General features: G+C 45.3%; 1 protein-coding gene across 5 annotated transcripts in view; it reads left to right on the top strand.

The window, feature by feature from the left end:
* Positions 1 to 3,460: 3,460 nt before the first annotated feature.
* Positions 3,461 to 12,192, top strand: part of Hmgxb4 (HMG-box containing 4) — a 28,811-nt gene continuing 20,079 nt past the window's right edge. For 3 of the 5 annotated variants that reach the window (XM_045153046.1, XM_045153047.1, XR_006637754.1), the window contains exons 1-5: positions 3,461 to 3,532; positions 8,930 to 9,028; positions 9,637 to 9,785; positions 9,878 to 9,956; positions 10,700 to 11,643. In XM_045153046.1, coding sequence (XP_045008981.1) covers positions 8,998 to 9,028; positions 9,637 to 9,785; positions 9,878 to 9,956; positions 10,700 to 11,643 — 1,203 coding nt within the window. In that variant the 5' untranslated portion in view covers positions 3,461 to 3,532; positions 8,930 to 8,997. Of the gene's footprint in view, positions 3,533 to 8,929; positions 9,029 to 9,636; positions 9,786 to 9,877; positions 9,957 to 10,063; positions 10,179 to 10,699; positions 11,644 to 12,192 lie in introns of all 5 variants that reach the window. The other 2 variants (XM_045153048.1, XM_045153049.1) reach the window with 2 other exon arrangements.

A 12,192-nucleotide genomic window follows, 5' to 3' on the forward strand; every position in this document is an offset into this window, starting at 1 on the left:
GCCCACATGGGCTTTTGGGCTCCACGGGATGCGTTTCTCTTCTCCCCATTTTGTTTCTTACCTTTCAGCCTCCCCCTTTCTGCACTCCTTTGTAAAATCTGAATAAAATGTGATACTTAAAAAAAATTTTTTAAAAAGGGCTGGAGAGATGGCTTAGTGATTAAGGTATTTGCCTGCAAAATCAAAGGATACCAGTTCAATTCCCCAGAACCCACCTTAGCCAGATGCATAAGGGGGCACACACTTTTGGAGTTCGTTTGCAGTGGCTGGAGGCCATGGGGCACCCATTCTCTCTCACTCTTTCTCTGTCTCCCTCTTTCTCTGTCAAATAAGTAAATAAAAAATAAGATTAAAAAAAATTAAAAAAGAGCTTAAATTTAGCAAGAACTTGATATGCCCCATCCTCAGGTCAGAGAAAAGAAGAGAGCTGTAGCCAAGCATGGTGGCACATGCCTTTAATCCCAGCACTCGGGAGGCAGAAGTAGGAGGGTCGCTGTGAGTTCAAGGCCATGCTGAGACTACACAGTGAATTTTAGGTCAACCTGAGCTAGAATGAGACCCTGCCTTGCAAAACAAAAAAAGAGCTGGAGAGATTGCTCAGTGGTTAAGATGCTGCTATCTATCTATTCTTCTCTTTTTCTTTCTATCTTTCTCAAATAAATAAAGTATTTAAAAGGGAAAGAAAAAGACCGGACGTGGTGGCACGCACCAATAAATTCCCCTTTCCCTGTGGACTATTGTGAATGAGGTTTCTGTCATTTTACAGCTGAAAACATCCTGGCCAATATATTAAATATGAAAGTAAAATATTAAATATTATATTATTAAATATATCCTGGCTAGCATATTAAAGGAAACAACAGGGAAATACATTCATAAGGCTCTTACATACTTCAAAGGGAAGCCTAAATCATCCCACAAGGCATACCACAAGAGCAAGTTTTCACCTTTTGGTGAAAATCGTTGCCTATCTTTTTGTTTTTGTTTTTTAAATTTTTTGTTCTTGTTTTTGTTTTTCGTTGTTTGTTCAAGGTAGTGTCTCACTCTAGCCCAGGCTGACCTGGAATTCACTCTGGAGCCTGAGGGTGGCCTCAAACTCATGGCAATCCTCCTACCTCTGCCTCCAAAGTATTGAGATTAAAGGTGTGTGCCACCACACCCGGCTAACTTTTTTATTATTAAAAACTTCCATGATTATAGACAATTAAACATGATAATTACCTCCCCCTCCTCATTTTCCCCTTCACAACTCCACTATCCATCATATTCCCTTCCACCTCTCAGTCTCTTTTTTATTTTGATGTCATCATCTTTTCCCCCTATTGTGATGGTCTTGTGTAGGTAGTATCAGGCACTGTGAGGTCATGGACATCCAGGCCATTTTGTGTCTGGAGGAGCACGTTGTAAGGAGCCCTACCCTTCCTTTGGCTCTTACATTCTTCCCACCACCTCTTCCACAATGGCCCCTGAGCCTTGGAAAATGTGATAGAGATGTTTTAGTGCTGAACACTCCTCTGTCACTTCTCAGCATTATGGAGCCAGAGGTCACTGCCATCTGAAAAGAGAAGTTTCTCTAACCAAAAAGGAGAGTAGTATTAACATATGGGTATGAACATTAAGTAAAGGGCTTACCAGGCAGTTTGGTGCGCATAATATATGCATTTAGCCAGACACCAGCAGTGTTACTCCCCTAGGGCTCATGACCTTCCCCATCATAGGTTTTCATTATCTTTTTGGTGAGCAGGATGAGGGCTGGGGAAAATGAGGCACAATATTGGTTTTCATCATATTTGAGTTTATATTTGGGAATAAATTCAGCAATATAGTTTCAGATGCTTTACATCTCAGCACCTGACAGCTTTAAGAGCAATATCAGAATCCAATCTTCTACTCAGTAGAGAGGGAAAGAGAGCAGAACAAGGCAGAAAAGAATACTGTGCCAAGAGTCTGGTAATCTGGCCTCTAATCCTTATTTGATCCCTTGTGAGCAGTAAACTTTTTCTTCTGATCTTATGACCACATCATTTAAAAGCCGTCATCCAATTCTGGAATGGAAAGCCTGCTGGGAGAGAATTTCTTTGGGGCGTGGGAGGGGGTGAGCCTAAGCTCCAGGAAAACATATATGTGTAAAAAAAAAAAAGAAAAACAAAACAAAAAAAAAAAAATGAGCTGTGTGTGGTGGTGCACACCTTTAATCTCAGCACTTAGAAGACAGAGGTAGGAGGATCACTGTGAGTTCAAGGCCACCCTGAGACTCCATAGTGAATTCCAGGTCAGCCTGGACTGGTGAGACCCTACCTCAAAAAAAAAAAAAATTAACACCCGAAACATAATTTAGCATAGTTCCATGGGGCCCACGACCCTAGAAGTCAATCTATATTTCTAACATTTTTGCTCTACAGTAACTAGGATGCTGACTTCTGATTGGACTCCTTCTTTGACAGACAGCTCATGACTCATGTAGTAGCCCATTATTCTAGCAGTAGAAAAAAGGGGAGGGGGTTAGAGGAGGTTCCTTGTATTAAACCAAGTTCTGTACTTCTAATGTCCACTTATTGGCCTAAATCCTCCCCAGGAAATCGGAAAAGCTGGGTTCTTTCCTGCATAGGAATAGTAGCTCCGCATCTCTCTGAGAACTGTAACTCTGTTTTGTTTGTTTGTTTCATTGTATCTTTGGCAGCATGGTCATACTCTAGCCCAGGCTGGCCTTGAACTCACAACAACCCTTCTACTTCAGCCTCCTGAGTGCCGGGATGAAAAGTATGCATCACCACACAAGGTAGGGTCTAACTCTAGCCAAGGCTGACCTGGAATTTACTCTGTAGTTTCAGGCTGACCTCAAACTCACAGTGATCCTCCTACCTCTGCCTCCCAAATACTGGGATTAAAGGCGTGCCCCATCATGCCCACCAGATATGTTTTTCTACTTCACTTTACAGACCTAATATACAATATAGATGCTAAATTATGAATGAACACTACTGCTATTGATCTTGAGTTTTGCAAAGAGGGGAACTGCTGTATTAAAATGACTTGAAATAACAGCATAGTCTTCTGGGGAAGTCACTGCATTAAAAGTCACAAAACTTAGCCGTGTTGTGGTGGCCTCACGCCTTTAACCCCTGCATTCAGGAGGCAGAGGTAGGAAGATCATTGTGAGTTCAAGGCCATCCTTGAGACTATGTAGTGAATTCCAGGTCACCCTAGCAAAAATAATTAATTAAATTAAAAAATTTTTTTAATGTCATAAGAGTTGGGAAATGATGGCATGTTCAGAGCGGGAGAGCTTCTCTAGCTCAAACCTGGCACAAAGCAAATCCTCAATAAACGCCAGCATCAATGCTTATCAGATGGATTTTTTTTTTCGATGCACTCGGCGCTCTTTCTCCATCGGGCTTTCCCCCGCGACTCGAGCCCGGAGTCTGCGCTCTGCGCTCGACTGAGGCTCCCTGGCCGCTCGCGCTCTTCTCTCCTTCCCCAAGATGGCGGCGGTCGGCAGCGCTGAGGCGGGATCCGAGCGAGCCGAGTGAAGGTAGCGGCGAGCGGAACCCCCACGAGAGCGGGCCGGGACCCCACCCCGAGGCGGCAACAGCTCCGCCAGACCTCCTCCTTCCATTCCGGTGCTGCGACAGTCTCCCGGAGGCTCCCCAGGCCCACCGCGGCCTAGCCCGGGGGCTCAAGCCGGGGACTAGAGTAGCGGCCGTAGCCGCTCCCGGGCAGGGGCTGAAGCGGACCGGCAGTAGGAAGACGGCGGGAGCTGTTCAAATGGGGAAGGCGGGAAAGCTGCGGGGCCGGGAGGGGGCGTGCGGCCGCCCCGGGGGCCTGAGGACCGCCGCCGCCCCTCCCCCTGCCGGGCGGGCTGCGCTCTCGACGGCGTCCCGAGGCCGGCCGAGTGGCGGGCGGCGCGCGGGGAGCCCGGGGACCCCGGGGCGGGCGGAGAGCGCGGCGGGAAAGCTGCGGGGCGCGGGGCGTCTGCGGCTGTCAGGAGGCGGCGGGTGCGCGGCGGCCGGAGGATGCGCGGAGCTCCGCGCGCCGGCTCTGCACACAGCTTTGTTGCAACTAGCTGTTGCTTGCACGGCTGCCAGGGAAGATCCCACTGCCTTTCTTCACCGTGGGGACTCGGGAATGGTGGTCGTGGGGGCTGCTTGGATAAGTAGCCTGGTGGTGGTGGTGGAGCGCGCGCGCGCGTGTGGGTGCGCGTGTGTGTATGTGACTTCTTTGCGTGCGACCCTCTTTGAACATGCCTTTGGAGTGGGAGTCTCTTCCATACAGGCCCATCTTTTTTTTTTTTTTTTTTTACTCCCTCACCCCCCTCCACAACTACTTGTAGATTCACTTGATTTGATTGCATGCAAAAGCGGAGCATCCCGTCAGCCGCACACACACACACCACACACAACCCACCACCAACACCCCCTTTGACCTTTGGCTGAGATTGTGGCAGATTCGGTTCCACCCTAGCAGAATCACTTCCAAAAGAATAAAATAAAATAAATAAATATAAACTGCATCCGAAAGTAACGCCTGTTGATCTTACCCAGGCTTGTCCGAATCGGTATCACTGGTCTCGTGGAGTTGTGTGTTGTCGGCCGATCTGTGCGGTGGTCGTGGCCCCAGTGGCACTGCCAACCGAGGACTCCGGGGCGTGCAGAGCTGGCAGGGCTGTGAGTGCTGCTAGATAGGTCTTTGCAGAAGGGAGCGGCAAGGATGCCGAGTCGCTGTGAGGAGATTGGAGGAAACCTGTGAAAAACGAAAAGGCTTCACCTGCTGGTATCCAAGAAGTAACAGCAAGCATTTCAGCATCTTGGACACGTCTTCTTGTTACCTGCACCGACTGACACCTTGATTGAGTTCCTGAAAGGAGGAAAACGAACAATCATGGACAAGACCTCCTGGACTAGATCTGGATCTTAGGATTCCAGTTACTGCCCACTGTACAGGGCTTGTCTTTTTTTTTTTTTTTTTTTTTTTAGTTCTTTTTTTTATATATTCTGGGATGATTGCTGGAGCTCAGGTTACCTCCCAAAACAAACAAACAAAAAAAAAAAGATTTACAATTTGAATTTTTAAAAGAACAAAGTACTACATTTGATGAATTTAACTTTTCTTGTAGTTACTTTGGTCATGAAGGTTAACTTGTATTTTTATTTCCAAGTGGAAGAGCGACCCTGGCTCTCCTTTTTCATATCCTGAAAAGTCCCAGAAGAGACAACCAATTTGAACATTTTTACCGAAGGATACTTTTTACAGTGGCATAAACAATATTAAATAAACTTTTACTATGTTGTCATTTCTTAGCACATTGAGACAAACATAATTGCAAAACCATCCCTGCCTCTTGAAGTTAAACTCCAAAATTACGGAATTCAGGAGGATGGGTTTTAACACCTGTTTTATACTTGCCAACATTTAATGTATTGTTTTCTAATGTGAAAATCAAACCTAACTTTTTTCATCTTCATTAACCCAATCTGCTCTTTACCTCCGAACCCTGAATTTTTCATGGATAAATATTTCAGACTTAAACTTATGTAAATGTTGCCTGAGCTTTCCTTTCAAACTGTTGCTTGCAAATTCTTTATCTGGTACCATCTTTCTTTTATGAGTCAGCCACCACCACTCACCCCTGACTTGCAGTAATTCCAGGCATTCTGCTGCAGCTGTGAGTATACAGTCCATGGCACTTTTCAAGCTATTGGCTGCCCAGGTCTTTGGTGACTTGTGTTTAGAACTTTTATCCCCCTGCAGATACTTGGTCCTGTCACTTAAGCTCTTCAGTGCTTTTTAAACAGTTTAATCAATAGCAGGCCCAGTTTTAATACATAAAACCTGCCTCTGAGAAGCAGTCCCTAATGTTTCTGTTCCTTTTTTATCTATCTTATTTATTTATTAAAGAGAGAGGGGGGTTAGATAGAAAGAATGGGTGCACCAAGGCCTTTAGCCACTGCAAATGAACTCCAGAAGCATGTGCCACCTTGTGCGTCTGGCTTATGTGCGTCCTGGGGAATCGAACCTGGGTTCTTTGGCTTTGCAGGCTAGTGCCTTAGCTGCTAAGCCATCCCTTCAGCCCACTTTTTCATACCCAACAAGTCAAGTTGGTTATTTTTCTCAACATGCATTCCTATTCTGATGGCATTGCTTAATTCTGTTTTATATGAATATTCTCAAAGAGAAAGCTTGCTTACAAATCTTACATTCAAATGTAAGTGTAAGTAAATGTAAGTGTAAGTGTGCTGTGATGTTGGCCATAGATTGATGGCTGTATTTATGACATTAACTAAGGGGGGTTTTGTGTGTGTGATAGTGGGGGGTTGCCATCAGTTCTCAAATATTGTTTGCCAAGATTCATTTGATATAAAACGTATTTAACTGGAATCTCAAGCTATGCTACTTTTTGGTGTTAGCAGCCTAGGAAAATCAATGTTATCTGTATATATTTTTTCTTTTTAAAAAAATAATTTTTGTTTATTGATTTGAGAGAGATGAGAAAATGGGCATTCCAGGACCTCCTGCCATTGCAAATTATCTCCAGATGCATGTGCCACTTTGTGCATCTGGCTTTATGTGGGTACTGGGGAATTGAAACCAGGCCATCAGACATTGCATGCGAGCACCTTTAACCACTGAACAATCTCTCTAGCCCCATGTATATATTTTTCTAATGATATTTTAGTGCCGATGATATTGACATTTTTAGGTGAATGGATTTAATAATTCATGTGATCACCTTCACCCCTTTTTCGGTTAGCCCCACTTAAGTGGGAAGCAAACGGCTATAGTTTCCATTTGAGAGCTGACATAATAGACCAGGAAAACCTAGCTACATTATCTATCTTGTCTCCTCATGGTCTTGCCTGATTTTTATCCCCTTCATTTTCTACGGAAAGGTCCATATTTCCAGGGTTTTTTTTTTTCTTCCAGTTTTTCTTTAATGCAGTTTATTCAGTTTTTCTAGTTCACTCTAGCTTCTCCAACCTTGAGCGAGTCTATTCTTAATTTCACTTTTTGTGTTTCTTTGACTTGTAAAACATTCTTGACAATGCTTTTTTTCTTTCTCTTTTCAACTTAGGCAAGTCTATGTATTGTTTTTTTATCTGGTTATTTGATTTTTTTTTTATTTTTTATTTTTTGGCTATTTGATTTTTTAAAAAAGAATATTTTATTTATTAAGGAGAAAGACAGAACAGGTGCACCAAGGCCTCCAGCAAGGGCAAGCAAACTCTGGATGCATTTGCCTCCTATATATCTGGCTTATATGGGCACTGGGGAAACAAAAAACTTGCTCTTAAGGCTTCCCAGGCAAGCTCTTTAACTGCTAAGCCCTGATTTTTTTAAATGTTAAATTGTGAACCTTTTATCTTGTTAGTCGAATTCATATTTTCTTCCCCCAAAATTACATACTTCTCTTTTATCCATGCCTACCTGAAGGGCTTAATAATGTGCTAGAGGCTGGGCATGGTGGCATATGCCTTTAATCCCAGCAGAGGTAGGAGGATCACTGTGAGTTCAAGGCCACCCTGAGACTACATAAATTCCAGGACAGCCTGAGCTAGAGTGAGACCCTACTTCGAAAAACCAAAAAAAAAAAAAAAAAGTGCTAGAGAACTGTCCTTTAGTATTCCTCATAATTCGGAAGCTAAGATAAAATTTAATACATGACTGATCTGATCAACTTGTAAGCATTTGACTAGCTGGATTAAAACATTTACAAAATATTTGTACTGTTAAATTTCCTGCAAAGACTTTCTGCAGGACTTGTGGCTTTGCCAGTCCTTAAGGTATTTGAAGAACTTCACCTCACAGTGCAGTTATAGCATTGTTGTCTTTAGTCACTATGGACATCCAAGGTGAATGCCACAAAAAGCTTTAAATATGTAGTACTCAGAACAGGTAAGTCACAGTTTTTCTAGCTGGTATAAATCCTAAAGTCACCACCAGCAGATGAATGACAGTTCTCCTTACTTTTTCCTGGCCTTTAGGAAAGGCTTGGTGCTGGTGTTACTATAGCCAGTGAATGTAAGAAACATGCCTGTTGTGGTACTTAAATGAATTTGAGCAAATTCATACAGCTCAACAGAATGCAAACAAATTATTTGACATCCCTATAAATGTTATTTTTTTTCTTTTCACAGTTTTTTTGTTTATTATTTTTATTTACTTATTTGAGAGTGACAGACAGTGAGAGAAAGAGGCAGATAGAGAGAGAGAGAGAGAATGGACATGCCAGGGCCTCCAGCCACTGCAGATGAACTCCAGATGTGTGCACCCCCTTGTGCATCTGGCTAATGTGAGTCCTGGGGAATGGAGCCTCGAACCGCGGTCCTTAGTCTTCATAGGCAAGCGCTTAACCGCTAAGCCATCTCTCCAGCCCTTTTTTTTCACAATTTTTATTAACATTTTCATGATTATAAAAAATACCCCATGGTAATATCCTCCCTCCCCCCATTATTTTTGTTTAACTTACCGGATAACAGATTTTTCCAGTTTACTGGTCCAGTTGGTAGGATCTCATGGCCCTTGACTCTCTGGTGTAACCGTCCTCTTCCACATCTGGCTTTGTCTGTGTGTCCTTTAACCATGATTGAACTGACGCCTCTGACTTAACGTCAGTGTGGGCCCTGTCTCAGTGTCATCAGTCGTGTTGGCGTTCCAGAAATTCTCAGGAATCTTGGAAGTATTTTTTAATCTAAGAAGTATTTTATATACTTCTCTAATGACAACTTTAATTGATGATTTATTCTAAACCTAGAATCCTTCCTGCAGTTTCAATCCCAGTGTGTTGACAAGCAGAATGAGGAGGTGACAAGACACTCCTTGGTCTCTTGCTGCCCTTCCAGTCAGCCCTTGGATTCCTTCACATTCCACCTGGAAGGTTGCTTCTCCACAGTGATTTCGCATTACAAGAGGGTTTTCCTTCTTTGTTTCTCAGACCTGGTCCTGTAGACGGGAAGGAGCCTGGGCACAGTGACACATTCTCAAAGGCCGTGCAAGACCACCATGGCTTATGATGACTCCATGAAGAAAGAAGGTATGACCCCCTTACTCAGAAGCATTCCAAAGGGGGTAACCTCTTCAGTCCTTGCAGCCCATGGATGTAGAGACCAAGACTGGGCACCACAGCCTAGACTCCCAAGTGATGGTCCAGAGCACTGTTATGACACTCAGCCTCTACATCATCCCCAGACTGGGCCCATGGAAATGAAAACCAGGACAGGGTTCCAACACAAAGTCTGAAATGAGAGTCTCTTAGTTTGTTGGGGTGATCCCCTGCAGCACTCTAGGTCCTTGCCAGCTCCAGTGTACAGGAGTTTGGGGGTAGGAATCACATTGGACTCCCACAGACCAGCGCAGCACATGAATCGTTACTCTTCAGCCTTACCTCTGCAAGCCTCTGCATACCAATCACTACTAAGAAACCTTGTCTGAGGATGCATATTTCGCATTTGCATACTGTGGAAGCTATGCAAATGAAGTTTCTTTGTGTTTGACTTTTACGTTTGCAGCCAGGTCAACAAGTACTCTTGGCCCTGTATTTCAGTGGACTCACTGAAGTGTAACTTTAATTTGGAAATAGGACTGTTGCATTTGCTTGTTACTTTGCTGTTTCTGTTCCTAAAATGCACTTGTGCTTCCCAGATTGCTTTGATGGTGATCACAGCTTTGAGGACATAGGACTCGCAGCTGGCCGAAGCCAACGAGAAAAGAAACGTTCTTACAAAGATTTCTTAAGAGAAGAGGAAGAAATCGCAGCTCAGGTCAGGAATTCTTCCAAGAAGAAGTTAAAGGTCAGTTCCAAACATGTCTTCAAAGTCACATCATGAAAGAACAATAATGGTTCCAGACTTTGTGGCCTCATCTTCTCCCCCTTCAATTATAGGATAGTGAACTGTACTTCTTGGGGACGGACACACACAAGAACAAGAGAAAGCACTCCTCGGATGGTTACTACTATGGAGGTGAGGCTGGGAAAGGGCAGCAGGCGGGACATGCACATCACTGGTTCTTGGAGTCGGGGTAGGGGAAAGGGATCCAGATGTTGCTGACTCAGTGGCCTATTTAACAGGACAGTGGTTCTTGTTCTGAGTGCCGATAAACCAGTGTGAAGGAGGAGAGAGGTGGAGGGCTGGTATTTTGGAGGATTCAGCATAGAAGAACAGTCTTCATTTGTGATACACCAGGTACCAGGTTCCTTCTCCCCCCACTCATTCACTTATCTGTGCCATCGTTGCCTAGAATTCCCTTTGCCAAATGCAATGCAGTTCCTGGGCCCTCTGGCCGATATCTGTGGGTCATTTCTCAGCCAGTTTTCTTAGCTGTTTTGCACATAGCCGATGAAACTAACCTTTCACCAGAATGAGTATGCCCTCAACACACAAGTGACACTCTGTCCACAGTGTAATCTAGATTGTAACTGCCCTTGGTCCCACAGCTGTCGTCTCTTCTTCTGGGTATGCGCTTGCTGGTTGCTTTTGAAGACTTACTGAAGAGAATCAACTTTAGTGGCAAGAATGATCTTGAGGGTCAAAGGCAAAATCTCCCAAAAGCTCTCCAAACTTTAGGGACCAAAGGGTCTGTCTCCCCCATCAAATCGCTCCTGGTAGCTTCGTTCTCTTGCCAGTTGAGTATTTTTGGTGAGAGAAGAAACTTGCTAGAAGGGTCTCCCTCTCCTATTGATAGTGCCTCTCTTGATTATTTCTAGATATTTCGTCTTTGGAATCGTCACAGAAGAAAAAGAAAAGGTCCAGCCCACAGTCTGCTGATACAGCAATGGACCTGTTGAAAGCTATCACTTCCCCACTGGCAGCAGGCTCCAAGCCCTTTAAAAAGGCGGGGGAGAAGCCCTCCAGTTCTCCTAGCCACTCAGACAGCAAAAAGGAGCATCACCGGAAGAAAGGAAGCGGGAGCGGTGGGGAGCGCCCCCTGGAGGACGGCAGTGCCCACAAATCCAAAAAAATGAAGCCCCTCTACGTGAACACGGAGACGCTGACTCTTCGTGAGCCTGACGGCCTGAAGATGAAGCTTATTCTCTCCCCTAAGGAGAAGGGAAGCAGCTCAGTTGAGGAGGAGGCATTCCAGTACCCCTCCCCACAAGCAGCCGTGAAAAAGTCCTCGAAGAAATCCGCTCGGGACGAGCAGGGTGCTCTCCTCCTCGGACACGAGCTACAGAGCTTCCTGAAAGCAGCCCGGAAGAAGCACAAGGCATCCTCGGAGCCGCGCTCGTCCCCGGGCCCTGAGGGCTGCGGGTCCGAGGCGTCCCCGCACAGCGCCAGCCTCGACGTTTCAGGGCTTGAGCCCATTCTGGTAGAGTCAGACTCGTCCTCGGGTGTGGAGCTGGAGGCCGGGGAGCTGGTCATTGATGACTCGTACCGCGAAGTCAAGAAGAAGAAGAAATCCAAGAAGAGCAAGAAGAAGAAGGACAAGGAGAGGCACAAAGAGAGGCGACACTCCAAGGCCAAGAGGAGCTCCGCACTTTGTGCCGCAGCGACCGAAGAGGTCACAGGGACACCCGGCCCTCCGCCCAGCGCCCCCTATGCAGGAGCCCCGGGGCCTGCCGCGCCACTTCCTGCCCTCCACACGGATGGGCATGGGGAGAAAAAAAAGAAAAAAGAGGAGAAAGACCGAGAAAGAGAGAGAGGAGAAAAGGTAAACGTGGGAGTGAGTGTGTCATAGACAGAACTTGAGTGGAGCGGCTGAGGGGCACCATTGGGAATGTGGTACTGGGAGAGGCTGTTGAAGTGATGTACAGTATATGGGCTGGGCTACCTGGAACAAAATAGCATAATTTAGTTATTTATGACTCTTTTGCTTTTTTTTTTTTTTTTAAGGTAGATTCTTTCTTACTCCATAGCCCAGGCTGGCCTCAAACTCGTGGTGCTTTTCTACCTCACCCAGAGTGCTGGGGTGGATGAGTGATGTGAGCCACCACACCCGGCTTACAGCTCTTAAGTTATCCTTCCTTTGTGCCGACCAGGGGCTAGTGCTGCGGCCGACTCGGCCTGGCTCATAGAGCTCATAGAAGGAGCTGCTTCATCTGCTTTCCTTCCCTCCGCAGCCCTGTGCTGGAGCACTTGAGTCATGGGAGAGAGTATCCTGCAGATTCACTTAGGAGGCCAGAGGTCATCCTCATGTTAGCTTTAGGAAAATTGTTTATTTTTAAAAAAATTTTTTATTAACAACTTCCACACTTACAGA

This window comes from Jaculus jaculus, chromosome 6 (genome assembly GCF_020740685.1).
Source record: "Jaculus jaculus isolate mJacJac1 chromosome 6, mJacJac1.mat.Y.cur, whole genome shotgun sequence".
NCBI classification, from domain to species: domain Eukaryota; kingdom Metazoa; phylum Chordata; class Mammalia; order Rodentia; family Dipodidae; genus Jaculus; species Jaculus jaculus.